This window comes from Staurois parvus, unplaced genomic scaffold (assembly GCF_062004578.1).
Source record: "Staurois parvus isolate SC_StPar_1 unplaced genomic scaffold, SC_StPar_1.0 ptg000715l, whole genome shotgun sequence".
Lineage (NCBI taxonomy): Eukaryota > Metazoa > Chordata > Amphibia > Anura > Ranidae > Staurois > Staurois parvus.
This window is the reverse complement of record NW_028318511.1, coordinates 2,719,927-2,737,214: the sequence shown is the minus strand read 5'-3', so window position 1 is coordinate 2,737,214 and position 17,288 is coordinate 2,719,927. Positions and strand designations below refer to the sequence as shown.

Below are 17,288 nucleotides of genomic sequence, written 5' to 3'. Positions count from 1 at the left end.
TGCCAATGTAAATGAGCCCTGTGTGTATGAGCTCACTGCAGTATTAATGCTGACGTCAAATTTCAATTTAGTTTTAGTCATAGTCTTTTGGTTAAAATTCAATTTTAGTTGTATTTTAGTTATCTGAATTGTTTTAGTTTTAGTTGTATTTTAGTCAACTAAAACCTACAGTAGTATAATGACACAAAAATATTGCTTTTTGACAAACAAAAGTGCAACTTTAAAATCTAAAAAAAACCCCCAAAAAACTGTAAATTCTATTGGCTGTAATGCCATTGTACATATTACCTGAACATAAAAACTTTAACAGTTCTCTGTTAATAATGAAAACAAGTATCACGTAACATCTTTATAAATAAAACCAACTTTCAAGAAAAAAAAAAGAATATTGCTTTTTGACCATTTTTGACATGAAATTTCGATTTAGTTTTAGTCATAGTCTTTTGACTAAAATACCGTTAGTTTTAGTCGTAATTTAGACATCTGTAGTGAAACTGAATTTTATTTTCTTTTAGTTTTTGTCACTGAAAACATGCAGCTGACGAAAACTATAACAAAAATATTTTTGTCAACAAAAGTAACACTGGCTCATTGATTACTATAGTTCTGTGTTTAGATGTGTACAAAACTATCTTCTGTATGCATCTAAAATACACCATTTTCTCTGCCCTTGTAAATGAGCTCTCAACAAACAGAAGTGAAGGAATCTCTACAATGGGGCCTCAAACCTGAGTTCTAATCCTTCACCATTCCAAAACAAAATAAAAAAAAGCTTTAGCTCCAGATATGGACAGGGGTTTTTTGTCAGAGAATATGTGCAGGAACTCACCTTGTATTTCGCACAGGTTTCCTGGGTCACTGGGAAGCGATCCAGTTTGATGTTGCTGTCCCATGTGACTCTGGCAGCCATCTTGGGTCTGACACAGTCTATTTAAGACCCTGGTTCCCAGGCTTGGCACACATTTTTGTGAGTGGACAGGATAGGGAAAGATCTCCTGTCTGTTAAAGACCGTGACTAGCGATAGGGAGAGTTTCCTGGTGAGTAGGGACAGGCTAAGAAAATGCTTTCTTGGAATCCTCCTGCTTGGGTGCAGCCCTGCCACGCCGCATTATGTTCTCTGGGACAGTCGCTGTCAGCACTCTCAAGAACTGCTCAGTTCTACCTTGCCAGACATCCTGTGAGTTTTCACATTTGGGTGCCTTCCCACTGGGTTGTTTGTATTGTTGAATTTTTTCAATATAATTGTGTTTATTGCAACCGGACTCTTTGTATTCACTGCCTCCGAACCACACTGCACACACTCACAAATGGATTATCAGTGCAGCTGCTTAGGCCAGCATGGTGACTTCCATGGGGATGTGTCCATGACATCCTGGACTCTCAGGAAGAGGCTGAATAATGCTTACCATCATTCAACTTGGAAGTGAACAGTGATGGGTGTTGGAAGCAGATGCAGGGGGAATCTTTAAAGAATGAGGGTGAGCAGAGTTAATTTTTTGTCTGTTTTTTTAACCACTTGCCTACAGGGCACTCATACCCCCTTCCTGCCCAGGCCAATTTTCAATGACAATTGCACGTTCATGCAACATTGTACTCATATGAATTTTTTATCATTTTTTTGAGACAGATAGAGCTTTCTTTTGGTGATATTTAATCACCTCTGGGTTTTTTATTTTTTGCTAAACAAACCAAAAACAACTGAAAATTTTGAAAAAAAAAGTTTTTTCTTAGTTTCTGTTATAAAATGTTGTAAATAAGTGATTTTTCTCCTTCACTGATGTGCGCTAATGAGGCTGCAGTGATGGGTACTGATAGGCTGCACTGATGGGGACTGATAGGTGGCACTGATGGGCACTGATTAGGAGGCACTGGTAGGTGGCACTGATGGGCATTGACGGGCATCACTGATGGGCACTGAAAGGCACTGATAGGCGGCACTGACTGGCACTGTTAGGTGACACTGATGCGCACTGATAGGCGGCACTAATAGGTGGCACTGACTGCCACTGATAGGTGGCCCTGATTGGCAGCACTGATATGTGGCACTGACTGGCACTGATAGGTGGCACTGAAAGGCAGCTCAGATGGGCACTGATATGTGGCATTGATGTGCACTGGTAGGCACTGATATGTGGCATTGGTGAGGCACTGGCAGGTGGCATTGATGAGCACTGACAGGTGGCATTAATGGGCATTGACAGGTGGCACTGATGGGGCTGATCATCAGGGCACACTGATCATTAGTGCCCTGATGATCAGTGTAGATGTCCCCTCTGAGTAATGCAAATTACCATCTCTCCTCTCCTCACGAGCTGTCAACATGACAGCTCGTGAGGAGAGGAATGCCGATAACCATATTTACATGCGTTCATCTGTGATTGGACACAGCTGAGCACATGACAGAGCTGACGTCATCAGCTCTTTCCATTGATCGGTCATCCGCTGTATCCCAGGGACATAGCACACAACCAATCGCTGCGTTTGGCGCCCCGGGGGTGCGCACGCGTGGTTAGAGTGGGAGGACATCATATGACGTCCTCCCAGAACGAGAGAACCACCTTGCGCCCATCATTTCCTTATATGGTGGGCGGGAGGAAGTTAAATAAATGGGAAAGGGGGTGATTAAAAAAAAACACTGGAGCTCTGCTTGAAATTGAGTTATCAAGCAGTGACAGCATAGTATTTTTAACAGAATAGATAACTATTCAAATAATCAGACAGGGAGTAACTGTACCTTGCAGTTTATTAAGTATGCAATAATGTAAAACAGGGTCAGGGTGGGAAAAATTTTGAGTACACTACAGAATAATGAAAAACAGATCATGAAAGCTGCACAAACATGGGTTCTTCACAGCAATGTCTCTGTGTCAGGGTAACATATGGCTGCGTAACATAGTATCAGTATGACTGAAAAAGAACAGAGCACAGTTGAGAATAACCACACAGGTGAACAGCTAGAGGGATCCAAAGTCCAGAGACAAAGGAACTGGAGTAATCTACCAGCAACCTAGGAGGGACTCCCCACAGTAGCTGAGTCTCCTGCCTGGCTGCCCTCATGCTGGTTATGACAAAGAAGGGCCTCTAACCTGGCTGCAGATCACTTACTAAGCTTCCTTTGCCTCATCAGGTGTGGTCTTTCTGAACTGCTGAAGCACGCTCAGGAATTTATACTCCTTGAGTGTGTTAGGGAACCCTGGGGGTTGTGGCAAATGGAGTTAATGGTGTTTGTGTCTGCATCTGAGCATAGTAAGTACTGTAAATGGACAGTCCGCTACACATCTGTATTGTGACTGCACTCATAAGACAGCACATTATACATTTCCACAGAAAACATTGGTAAACCAAAAAATAATCATATTTACCTTTGTCCTTCAATAATAGGAACATGATCAACAACTTCTAAGAACACGTAATTTAGTTTTATAGCTAACTGAAGGACAGCTGGAAAATTATTAACCAGTCCTTGCTTAATCTGTATATTGAAGTCTTCGTAGGGTTGCCCACAGTGTGAAGCCAAAATATAGTTACATAGTCCCGGAAATCGATAGATTTTTCCATCAAATGTTCTGAAATGAAAGTTTCCCCAGATGTTGCACGTCCAGCTTTCCTTGGGCTTGATTACTGGGAAATACCAGAATTATGAGATTACATACTGTAACATATGTGATTCAACAAGCTATAAAGCAATAATATATTTTGCAGAATGCTTGACTTGTTTAAAATCATGTCTTTCAGATTCTCATTTTGTATCCAAGTCCAGCCAGACTTTAGTATTGGAGAGAGAGTGGAAGGGCTGGAGCCTGTGTCTTTTTAACCAGGATGGAAAGTAATGGAAAATCCATCAACCATAAAATACATATTTTTGTAGTTCTCACCAAAAGGTGAGGGGATATATTTCAATAGAGAAGATTTTTTCTAAAGACAGCAGTCTTAGGGGAAATTTCTTCTCATTTTAGGTAGATTTTCTCTATCTTTATGTTGTTTTTCCAATAAAAGAAGTAAAAGGAATAATCAACTATGAGACACAGACAACTAAAATGCCAGCTGGAGTTGTGGTTAATCTTTTCCTATTCTCTCGCTTCTTGTTCTAGTCTTGGTGATTCCTTCAGCAACCCAAAAAGCTCCTACATTAGTCTGTAAAATAGAAAAAAGATTGTGTACCACGCCAAGATATAAAGTTAATAAACTTTTCCAAGAAATTCAACAGGTGGTTTCAGGATGAACTTCACTCAAACATTTCAGCACCAAAGTGACATCAATACCTGTGCATAGTGTACATCTGCCACATCCAGCTGGACTTGTTTTGTAATTCTGAATATATTTCACTACTTATAGAAGTAATTTCTTCAATGTTAACATACCATATCTAATGAAACATACAACCTAAATATCAATGGATAGCCATGGTTGTATCCCTAATATGTGGTCGTACCACCATCGCTCATGCACAAAGCCTATGTAACAAAATATATATAATAATTGGGGACGTTAGTGTATAAAACTCAAATAACTTAAAATATATCATTTCTTTAGCTTGGTTAAAAATCATACCATATAAAACCTAAAAATATTATTATACATCTGGTGATGTTTGTTACAGTACACATACTGTATCCTACATATAACTTAATACCTATAATATAAATGTATATTAACATAACATTTCCACATTGCATATTTTACATATTTCTTCACTCAGATTATATCTGCTCTCTACACATTTCATGAACAATGTTTGCTTCTTCAGGAGAGTAAACATTTATAGTAGAAATCTAATATATAAACTGTTGTGGGGGGATCGGGCAGTGGCTACAGCGGTGGGAACATGTAGAAGTGTGACATGTTCCCACTGTTTTCTTTTTTTCTAAATGTATTTATTAATTAATTTAAATAATAAAATTGAAAAAGATCGGAAATTTTGAAAGAAAAATGCTTTTTTCTTTGTTTCTGTTGCAAATAAATCTTTCTGCATAAATTTAGGCCAAACTGTATTATGCCACATTTCCTTGGTGAAAATAACCCCATTCAGTGTTTATAATTTAGTCTGGAAAGTTATAGAGCCCACAAGCTATTTTATATATATATATATATATATATATATATATATATATGAAAATTGATCAATCCTGATGTACTGACAGCTTCTCTCATTTCTTGAGGCCCAAAATGCCAGGACAGTACAAATACCTCCCAAATTACACCTTTTTGGAAAGTAGAAAGTCCAAGGTATTTAGTAAGAGGCATGGAGAGTTTTTTGTAACAATTTCTTGAAAAATGACAAGTTTAAAAAAAAAAGATTTTTTTCTTCTACATACTGTCACCAGTGCAAAATAGTGACAATGTAATCGGTGTGGAAGTAATCAGGGACACTGACTGGTGACAGTATGTAAAAAAAACAATTTTTTAAACAATTTTTATTTTATTTAAATTTTTTATTATATTTTTTTCATTGTTTTTTAACACGCTGCAACCAGAGCAAAATAATGTTACCATGGTAACATTGTACTACCCTGGGGAAGTGATCAGGATTTTTTTTTTTTACACGTTATGAATTCTTATGCCAGTGAATTTCACTATTTTGGTTAGGTAATTAGCCGCAGCTAATTATATGGTACAGATGGGCTGTGATTAGCCCTGTCTGCACCATGTGATCACCGCTGCTGGTACCATGTGATCACTGTGACCAATCACAGAGATCAACACAATATTACACAATGGATGGCATGAAAGCTATCCATTGTATATTATTATCATGAGATCTGCTGTGATTGGTCACAGTGAGCATCGGCAGTGGCCGATGGACACATCAGGTAATAGATCACGCAGGGAGGCACATTCCATATGATGTTCACTCAGAACAGTGAATGTCCCACTCTGCCATCATTTGACTACAGCACAGGTGGTAAATGGTTAAATAAAATGTCTTGGGGATGCCCTGATCCTGTCTGTGAAGTTCTACATCTATATACAACCTACTACAGTAACACTTGACATTTATAAAGAAGCAAGTATGTTTAAAGTGGAACTAAACCCTCCTATCCTTTCCAACTACCACAGTAGCCATTACTTTTATAGGGATATATTTGGGTTTGCAAATGCCTTTTGGGGAATTTATTAAAATTAAACTATGTCCAGGGGTCAACTCTATCAGCCTCCCTAATGGGGACCCACCCCTATTCCAAGCCCCATAGCAGCTGCATAGGCTGCTATGGTTATTTATAAGCAGTGACTAAAAACGTACACATAAACAGTGCTATGTCAAAACACGATATCCAATTAATATAGAAGGATAAAAGAAAGAAAAAAACTTCCACCAAAAAATATAATAAATAAAATTATAATGTGAAAAGTCCAATTCATTCCAGTGGTAAGCGTCTCTCTAAGACAAAGTGATCCACCATCCATGTGATCCTGCAGTGATTACCACCCCATTGAATTCAATACTCACCAGAAGCTGGTGAGTAACCAGCAGTGGAAAATTAGTAGGAATTCAATCAATCTCCTTAATAATGTGTGGCTGTAAAATCTCAAACTTGATAATCAGCCAGCATCCCAAAAGAACCTCTAATCAATAGATTATTAGTATCTCATACTCTGATCTCCTCCTCATTCAGATTGGGAAATATCAATTCCATATGTAGGCAAAATAAAACAGCCACATAGTGTGATACCTTAAAAACAATCATTTATTGCCATAGAAATCCCCTCCTTTAGAAAAGCACTCACATTGAGTAACATGGTAATGCACATTGTATATATACTTCCAATAAGATAGCCACCGCTCACAGCAGCTAGTGACAGTCTCACCGCACACTGGTAACTGAGATATTAAACAACGATCACGTGCTCTCACCATGTGGTCCCGGTGTGCGTGCTGACGTCATGGATGGTCAAGCCCTGATGCGTTTCATCATATCCAACTTCATCAGAGGATTTTTTTGTTATTTAAAATTGCAGCTTTGTTTAAATATTTAATTATTTGTTTAATATTTTTTTTTATTTTCGTATGTTAACACTGTCATCATTTCTTTAGCACGGGGATATAGGCTGGTTTCATCCTATATATTTTTTTATTTGCTATGGTTATTGTTATGCCACTGTTGAGAGTAAATCATTTTGTTTGTAAAAGTGTTTTAGTGGCAACTTTGGGGAGACTTCTTCTAATTTTCTGTTGCATCTCCAGGACAAGACATGAAAGGAAATCTCCCTATCTGGACAAAGGATGCAAAAAATGATGGAACAGAGGCCATAATACCTTTCCTGAAATATTTAGCTGCCAAATGCTGTGAGTAAGTGAAATTTATCAACTGGATGACATCTGGGAGCACATTTGTTTTCTTTAAATCCCTAAACAAATGAGGGTCACAGAAGATACAAAAGGATTGCACGTGGCCCATAAAACAACTACTGCACATGTCTGATTTTTATTTTACATTTTCTTGTAATAGTTGACCTGTAAGGAGCTTAAACTGGTGTACAGAAGTATAAAATGATTAATTCCTTAAACATAAAACCTTACAATTGTAATTATGCATTTTTTGTGCCTGTAATAAAATTTTTTACCTGAATCAGGTTTTAATAAGCTTTTATCCAAATCTTCTTTAGGTTGCTCATTCAAGAGTGTGTCTTCTGATTGGTAGCAATATTCTGGAAACAAAAATTAGCATTTAGATATTAATTCATTGCATTTTTTAAATACGTACACAGGCAATCCTGGAAAGACATCCTAGATGTTTAAAGGAAGGAGTAGTGATATTTCTATACAGTTTATTTATATAGTTTTGGTTTAAACTAAACAAAAATGTAATCAAGTCATTTTTTTTCTTTAATCAGTTAATTATGACCTAATGCATATAAATACTTTGGGGTCTATTTGTAAAAAAATTCCCTTTGTGAATGTTCCAACATTCATGCAAGCAGAACAAATAATAATCTATTGTTTGTAATCAGGGGTGGACTGACCATTTGGAAACTCGGGCACTGCCCGAGGGCCTGGGGTCAGTAGGGGGCCCCATGAGATGCCCCTGGTACCTTTTTCATAGGCTTTTTTGAGTTTGGGCAAGAACACAGGAGCCCCATGATCCCCTATTGCCTGGGGGCCCCATGAGTTGTCAGTCCGCCCCTGTTTTTAATATGTGTGTCATAGTTTCCTTGTTACCTTTCTCTAGGTGCTTGTAACATTCCCTAATATTCTTTCCTAAGAGAAAAATAGCTAAAAGAACATTTGACCATGAGAGCCAATATTCACTAACAGAAAAACTATCCTAACACTATAGTCTAAGAACTTTCGACCAGCAAGGGAAATATTATGGGAGAGACTTCTGCACTGTGTACAGTCTATGGAAAATCATGTGTGAATGGCTGAACAAATCAGGCTTCCTGATTGATGTAGATCTCCATTGCTGGATGGCGTAATTGACAGTGGTTTTACATTGTGGGACTTTTTTTTTCAATTAAAGGACTTTTTAAAATAAAAGTCTGTGTGTGTGTTTATTTACTGCTGTCCACTTTTTTCTGTAATTAGTGTTACCTATTTATATTGATTCAATATTAATAATGTGTGTATATTAATTTCTATCAGTTTCTGTTTGTGTTGTAATTCTTATTGGAAATTTGGAAGATTTCTGTGTATTAGACCAGCATAGACAGGCTTGGTTAGATGCCCTATGAGATATACAACCTAAACGTAGCACACAGCTGCATTCTGATCCATCAAGCGTTCAGGCTAAAATGTTTAATCCTCCCCCCCCCACAACTCCATAAGGTTTAAACTGGTTATGTGCAAACCTTAAAAAAGCAGTGCAGCTTTCTGGATCATGATCTGAAGCATTAGTGGCAGCTTCTTGCAGAGTTTTGTACCAAGCAAGAGATACAAGTTGTTATTAAATGAAAAGAGAGAAAGCTACTATGTATGCAAGAATTGGTACAGACTGCTCAATATTAAACCCTATGGACTAAGACTGGGATGCCATTAAAGTTCATGTGCATGTAAATGCAGGTGTTCCAATACTTTTGGCAATATAGTGTGTGTGTGTGTGTGTATATATATATATATATATATATATATATATATATATATATATATATATATATATATAATTTGTTTTCTTTGTTGATGGATTATATTACAGTTTTGTTGTGTTTTCAATTATTATTAGATTGAAATTTTTATTTGTTTGTTTTTTTCCATGTTTTTTCCATGTGTATTGTTTCAGTTATATATTGAATGGTACAATGGCATCTATTAACCATGTAGAATCTGATATGATTAATTTTGCTTTTAATATCTGATATTCCCTCATCCTGATTTCATTGAATGTATGCATGTTTGTGAATATGCGGGCATTTTTAGATGCGCTCATGTGCACGTAGTTGTCTATGTATGTTATCCATGATGTTTTATGATTGTTAGGTTCATGATTTTATCATTCACAATTATTTTCACATTTTATTATGTTTTTATTATGTTTTGTTGTAGCCCTGATGAAGGAGGAGTTCCTTTCACACCTGAAATGTGCTGGCTGTCTTTTAACATAACATCAATAAATTATTTTAACTCTTATCTTTTGGTCTGGCGCCCCTTCCATTTATGCACACTTTTTACTGGTAAAACAGGATAGGTGTGACTATTTAAAAGAAGCCTATCAGCTCCTAGTGAACTGAGCAGTCTACAAATGATTGGCAGTCAATCCTCCACCTGCCTTTAAACTTGAGCTGGCTCCTATAATTGATGCAGAACAACAATATTAATAAAAACATAATTCTTACTGTCTGAGGTCTGCAGCACACCGTATTATTACTATCTATGTAAGGTCCACAAGAGTCTTGTGGACCCTCCTGGCAGGCCCATCATTGTCAGCAATAATGGTTTGACTAGCGGCCTCTCGCAGTATATTGATTTCTACTTGCAGCCTTTCATTACTGGCTTGCCCTCTTACATCAGGGATTCGAGTGAGTAATCTCATTGATATTTTACAAAACAGTATAGATGGGAATCTAATTACAGTACTTCTGGGTTTCATTGGATGTACGTCCATTCCTCACACAGTAGGTCTAAATGCACTTAAATTTTTCTTGGCTAGAGATAGATTCATCAACTTTATAAAAGCTAGATTTATTGTGGAATGCACAACATTTAATTTACATCATAATTAGTTTTCCTTTCTTGACCAGTTCTATTTACAAGTACAAGGCACAGCCATGGGAGGCAGTTATACCCCATGCTATGCCAACATAGTAGGACACTGGGAGGAGCTATATGTGCTACAGAGGAGATGCAGAGGAAAAAACCTTAAAAATCCATGCCCTCTGTCACCATTCTGACCCCACCCCCTCTGTAGTGCCCCCCCCACACTGATCCCCCTACAATCCTCCCTGCAGTGCATATGGCTGGCTCTCCCTCCTCACCTCCCACTGGCTGCAGCTACTGCTCTAGAGGAAAGGAGATAGGTGTCAGGATCGAGAGCAGGGGGGGGGTGAGCTGGTAAACATGTTTTTTCCAAACCTCCTTACCTTTCCTAAACAAAGAGAGGGATCCTTACTGGTTGCTTCTCTGTTCATTGATCACTGACACCTGATAGTAAAATGTGTTTGCTGTGTGTCAGTTTATGAATAAATAGTCTCTTTGCTGAGATCTCTACTCATTCATATGCATTGCAGCTGAGGCTACAGAGAAAGGGACTGAACTCTAAGGTTACTTTCACACTGATCCACTGCAAAAACACAGTAAAACTGCATAGACATTTTTACTGTGCTTTTGCCGCACTTTCTGAGCATTTTTAAAGGATACGTGACTTACAAACTGCGCCAAAATAACTTCTCAGAGGTGTTTTTGTGGCACTTATCAGGCATTTTGCAGGTGTTTTCTATTGATTTCAATGGGAAGAGGCGTTTTTGTGGCGTTTTTTTTTAACTCACCAAACATGCCCCAAAGATGCTGCAATCAGGAGATTTTACACTGCACCGCAAACGCAATGCCTCAGTGTGAAAACATATATAGATATACATTCACATACATAAGGAAGCGTTTTTCTTGAGCTTTTCATGTGCTTTTTTTTAATGGAAAAATGCTTAAAAAACTCCTCAGTGTGAAAGTAGCCTACGTCGTCAGTCTCTTTCTCGGACTCAAAAAAAGGGACATAATGGCTCTGTGTATCTCACTAGGTCTGATATCTCACCAAAGCCCCCCACTAAAATAAATACAATTTAAAAAAAAAACAAACATTGTAAAGCATTGTTCACACAGGGCATACTGCAGTGTACGTCCCTGTGAGGCCATGTTTACTTGCATGGACATGCCTAGGTGTTCCGTGCACCCCCTGTGGGCAGTTTTGTTGATGTAAATTGGGTTGCAGCAGCTGCACTGACACAGTGGTTACTAACAATTTGACATTCATATGGGTCCAGGTACATGTCCCTGAGCTCAACTGTCAGGGATGTGCACCCACACCCACAAGGATGTCGGGTTTTGAGCAACAGCTGTGTCCCTGCAGCTGCTGCATGCCAATTGACATGAATAGGACTGCCTGCACAGGGATGCGTGGAACATCTAGGCATCCCTGTGCAGGTAAACATGGCCCTCCATGGGCATACTCTTTATTACACCCCATGTGATCAAGGCCTTAATAGGAATTTAGCAAGAATTTTGAAAATTATTTTGTGTTTGTGTATGCTAATAATGATTTTAGTGTATTTTTAGTGAAAATAGCTATTTGATAATCATTTGCACACCTATTGAGGGGCCTAAAAAATCAGTTGCACATTTTTTTATTCTACAGGTCATATGCTTTCAGAAAATATATGGTTTGGGGGATCTTAAAGAAATTCTGAAAGCTGTAAAGGAGAAATGGTAACCTCAGATTTTCGGACTAAATTGTGTTTTACAGTTTTGCGCACCTTCAGTTTTCACCATTTCATAAAAAGGTGCAATTTAAAATGTACACATCTTTGTTATTTATTAACTGAATATGGTTTTAGCTTTTATTTTAGTTGGAATTTAGCAGGAATTATGTACGTTTTGCTGTGTTTGTGTCCGCTAATAATGATTTTAATGTATTTCTAGTGAAAATAGTGATTTAATAAACATTGCACAACTATTGCGGGGCCTAAAAAAATCAGTAGCACTTTTTTATTCTATAGGTCATATTCTTTTAGAAAATATATGGTTTGGATAGTCTTTTACAAATTCTGAAAACTGTAAGTGAAACATGATAACCTCAGATTTTCAGACTAAATTGTGTTTATCTACAGCAGGGGCAGACTGACCATTTGGAAACTCAGGCACTGCCTGAGGGCCCGGGGTTAGTAGGGGACTCCATGAGATGCCCCTGATACCATTTTCATAGGCTTTTTTAGTTTGGGCAAGGACACAGGGGCCCCATGGTCCCCTATTGCGCGGGGACCCCATGAGTTGTCAGTCCGCCACAGATCTACAGTTTTGAAGACCTTCAGTTTTCACCATTTCACAAAAAGGTGCAAGTTAGTTTTTATATCTAGTAGCAATTTAACAGGAATTTTGTAAGTTCTGCTGTATTTGTGTCCACAAATAGGGATTTTGTGTATTTTTAGAGAAAAAATTGTTTTGACTAATATTTTCACAAATATTAAGGGGCCTAAAAAAATCAGTAGTGTCTTCTTTTTATTCTACTGGTTCTATGCTTTCATAAAATGCATGACTGGGGGGGGGGGGGGGTCTTGCACAAACGCTGAAAGCTGTAAGGGACAAATAAAAAAAACAATAGAAAAATTGCCAAAATGGTCTGGCCACCTGAGTTTAAAAGTGGAGACCAGGGCTTGGCAGCGAAAGGGTTAATGGTGAGAGCGGTCCTGACCATATCCTTTGGAAAAGGTACATTGATGACTATCTCTTTATATCAGAATACAATGAATGAAACTTTGCTGCAATAAATTATTAAACAGCTGGATAACTCCAAGTGGAACTTCACTACTACATATAGCCGAAGTCATATACATTTTTGGGATCTTACTGTCAAAGTCATTGAAGGCAGGGTGGAAACCACTGTTGACAGTTTTCACTGCCATCCATGGTTTGAGGAAATACCAAAAGGCCAGTTCCTAAGATATAGGAGGAACTGTTTAAATGTAACAACTTTTATGCAGCAGTCGAAAGGTTTGAAACAGAGATTTCTGGAGAAAGACTACAACCCTGAGGCAATAGAGAAGGCATATATGGAGGCGCTAAAGGTTGAAAGGAGAACTCTTCTAGTAGAGAGGGAGAGCAATGAATAGACCGCCATCTGTGTAACACCTTATTGTGAAAATAAGGGAATGATTGTTAAGACAATTAAAAATTATTGGCCTGTGTTAAAGAAGGACCCCATATTGAAGATGGTGTTACCCCAGAACCCAAAGTGTTTTTTACCTTTACATTGAGGGACACACTGATGAAAAGTTTAATTTGAGACAAAAAAAACCCTTTCAGAACTTTTCTAACAGGGAAAACAGTTAAAATTTTGGTCATAAGTTAAAGCCCCCTTTAATAACTTTTCTAACAGGGAAAAGAGTTTAAAAAAAATCTAAAGTTTTGGCCATTAAAAAAGTGGCCCCAAAATGGAGGGGAGGGGATGTAATATCCCTGTTAGACCATAAAGAAGGAGAGTGGAAATATCGGTTAGGCACTTTGGCTCCTAGGGGTTTGAATGTAGATTTTAATATCAATTGCTGTTTATAATGCTAACGCTTGTGTCAATTTTAATACTTTGCTTAGGGATCCAAGTCAGGACCTAAGAATAATTTTAGTAGTGTCCCTTTTACCATGTTTTATATTATTTTATTATATAATTTGTTATGTATAACCATTAAAAAATTAAGATCAGTCTTATAAATTTATTTCCAATCCTTTTTCTATAATTCCACCTCTTGTGCTAGTTTGGTAGATGTGCTTTGATAATTTCATTGGAGGGACAGGTTTGTTAATTTTGAGTTACAAAAAGAGTATATGACAACATAGGGAGGGGTTTACTAAAAGGAAGTTTATGATATAAATATTGAAGTGGTTATGGAGCTCCCACCCCCCCCCCCCCCCGATGAAAAAGGACCATATAGCCTTTGAAACGTGTTGGATTTATGGTGGGAGCAAGGTAGCAAGCACAAGATTAAAACACACATAACTAACATAGGGAGGCAAACATCAGGTTGGAAACCAAAATTCAAGTACACAGTCAATAATGGGAAAAAACACAAGTTGGACAATTCCTATTGGACTTTGGATCATCAATAGATTGCAGCAGAGTGGAAATCACACCACAGGCTTTCTTTAGGATTTTCAGAAGAGCGTGACCCAATTTCTCACACCAAGCAATCAGGAGCAACAATTTACCGGTGATTGATTTATCCCCCACTCCTTTGTCTTAACACGATATTGATTTATTGAAAAAAAAATGTATCACTTTGTAAAATTCACCGAATTGAAACCATTAAAGACATTAATTTGTTCACTGGAAAGATCATTCTCCATTTCATGCATAAAAACAGACCTCCCTTTTAGGTTTGGAGTTCTTTTTGTGTAACATATTATTAAAATGATTATTATGAAAATTAATATTCCACCCTTTAGAGATAGATAACCTAAGTGTGGATCAAGGAAGGTCATAACAAATGTAGAAGCTTTGAATAAAGGAGCCATTATCATGGCGATCAATATAATATAATATGAATCTACTATATACTGTAGCAATGCACCTATTGTACAGCACTCTTTGGTATAAACAGATCTCTATGGCTCTTTTACGTACTCACAAAAAAACGCTACTCTGTACTATACAATATATAATAGCATGACGCTCAACAGTATAAATAAACAATACTGACAATGTTATTAATATTGCTATAGTCTAAAAAAAGAGAAAAAATTGTTAACCATTAACAATTCAATTTGCATAAAAACAGCGCTCAACAGTATACTGTATATAAACAAAAATGACTTACAGTGTCCAAATACAACTCCATTGGTGCAATACTGCTACATCTGTACTAAATCTTAATTAATAAAGTGCTCAGTGCTCTGTAAACCATAAAGTGACTCTATGTTCAAAAAACACTTTGGGGTTTATTTACTAAAGCTGGAGAGTCCAAAATCAGACTCCCTTCTGCATAGAAACCAATCAGCTTCTAACCTCAGCTTGTTCAATGAAGCTTTGGCAATGAAACCTGGAAGCTGATTGGTTTCTATGCAGAAGGGAGTCTGATTTTGGACTCTCCAGCTTTAGTAAATAAACCCCTTTGTGACTGGTGACCTGTGCCCCCCTCCTTCATGCACACTCACTTTTCTCTGGTGAGGGCTGTTTCCTTGCTGCTCTCCAACCTTCTTCAGAATGCTTGTACTCATTCATGGATAGCAATGGATAAGTGTGGGTAGCACCTCAGGCAATAAAATTTAAGAGGGAAGATGGAACCCTCTTAATGTAGTAATTTATTTTATTAAAACAAAGGATTAAAATTGCACTTACACACAGTATATGCTAATTATAACCGTTTTGAACAAGAGGAAAAAATGGCTGACACAATCTGGGAATGCTGTTGGTTTGCGTGCATTCCGTGTACCAGATGAGATGTCACTGGAAACCAGAGAGAATCATTTTTTCAGTGATAACCTATCTATGCACCTGTACTACATACTCACATAGCACAGATTCTATCTAAACAATACCTCAAAATAAGGCAGAGCTGCATTAGGAATCGGGAATTTGAGTGTGAAGAAATGAAAGCAACGAAACTGAAGATATGAGGTGAAAGGGAACATACCTTACAAGAAAGCTTACAAATGAAAAAAATGTAAAACTAACTTCAAGAAAATGTAACAAAATTAAAATGACAAAATTGATTTTAAAGGATAAGTTCACCTTAAGGAACATGTTACATGTTTCACCTGTTTTTAGGGTGGAACATGTAACATGTTCCGCTTCAGCAGCAGCTCGGCGATCCACTGCCTCTGTGTGACAGCAGTACCGTGAGAAGTTTCCAGTACCAGCTGTCACTTTTTGAAAAGAGCAGGACCATACAGGGATCCACACACACAGCCACATCATTAATTCACAGAGTTCTGAGAATGAATCAACTACAAGTACTAACATCCTTTGCTGATGTCGGCTTGTAGTTCTCAATGACCTACCAGGGTGCAGTTGAGCACTGTGGTTGTTCATTGATTCTTCCTGTCAGTGTGAAACTGTCTGCCCATATGATGTAAGGGAAGACAGCTTACACTGACAGTCTGCAGGAGTCCTGCATGGTACCAGCGATCTTCTGATCACGGGTGCAATGCTTTGCAGGCTTCTAAAAGAATAGTAAATACACATGTTTTTAACCTGCAAAAAATGTGCATTTATTTCTTTTATTTTTTCTTTTTATTTTATTTTTTTAAATGATGACTTATCCTTTAAAGTATTCCTAACAACACTCTCAGTTTTTAGTGATACTCCAAACATTTTTCCAATTAGTATAAGAGGGAAAACATATTTCCCAATTTATTTTTGAATCCCCTGCCCTAGCTTCTAGAAATTTAGTGAAAAAATCAGTAGGGAAAATGACTTGTGCTGTACAGTTAAATGGACTTATCAATGTCAGTCTTGTAATCATTACCAATATATTGACAGGGGCAACAGTTTCACTATTGGCAATAAAAATCTTATATGTGCACTTTGATATTTGTAATATCAAATGGATGATTTTGCAGAGTGTTAAGTGGGTGCTGAACCTACCACATCATAAAAACAAAAAGGAAATAGATGAGAAATTATATATATATTGCTTTAAAAAATCTGCACTACCCAATAGCGGGTTATTTTTGTTTTCAGCATAATGTAAATTTAAATAGTATAAATGGGGTTTTTTTTGCACCTAAAAGTGAATTGGAAGGAAGCTCTACTCCAAAGGGAATGCCATTCTATTAAGAACTGGGCCTTAGTAACATGATTTATTTTTTATGTTTTCTATGTTTCATTTTAATGTGTCTGAAGACAGTAGACTCATAGATTTCCATTCAAACACAGCCTTACAACCAACAGTGTAACAATGATCATTATTTGTAATTCTTAAAAATGCAGCCTGCTGCAAGGGGTGGTATTTTAGCATTTTAATGTTATGCTTAAATAAAATGTTATCTTTTTTTTGGTATTTACTCTACAGTCACCACATTTGGCTGGTAGCCCCAGCCACATAGTGGCAGACTGTATTCTAATGTACTTTTGATATTTACTTTACAGTCACCACATTTGGCTGGTAGCCATAGCCACATAGTGGCAGATTGGGTTCTAATGTATATTGGCCTGTG

At 37.4% G+C, this 17,288-nt stretch overlaps 1 protein-coding gene across 1 annotated transcript in view; it reads right to left on the bottom strand.

The window, feature by feature from the left end:
- The window catches only part of LOC149445616 (mucin-5AC-like), a 156,850-nt gene extending 141,503 nt beyond the window's left edge, over positions 1-15,347 (bottom strand). Inside the window, exons 1-4 of the mRNA XM_089653502.1 lie at positions 15,285-15,347; positions 12,988-13,075; positions 7,565-7,648; positions 3,364-3,622 (exon numbers count right to left, since the gene is read on the bottom strand). Coding sequence (XP_089509628.1) covers positions 3,364-3,622; positions 7,565-7,648; positions 12,988-13,075; positions 15,285-15,347 — 494 coding nt within the window. The remainder of the gene's footprint in view (positions 1-3,363; positions 3,623-7,564; positions 7,649-12,987; positions 13,076-15,284) is intronic.
- Between the last annotated feature and the right edge of the window lie 1,941 nt (positions 15,348-17,288).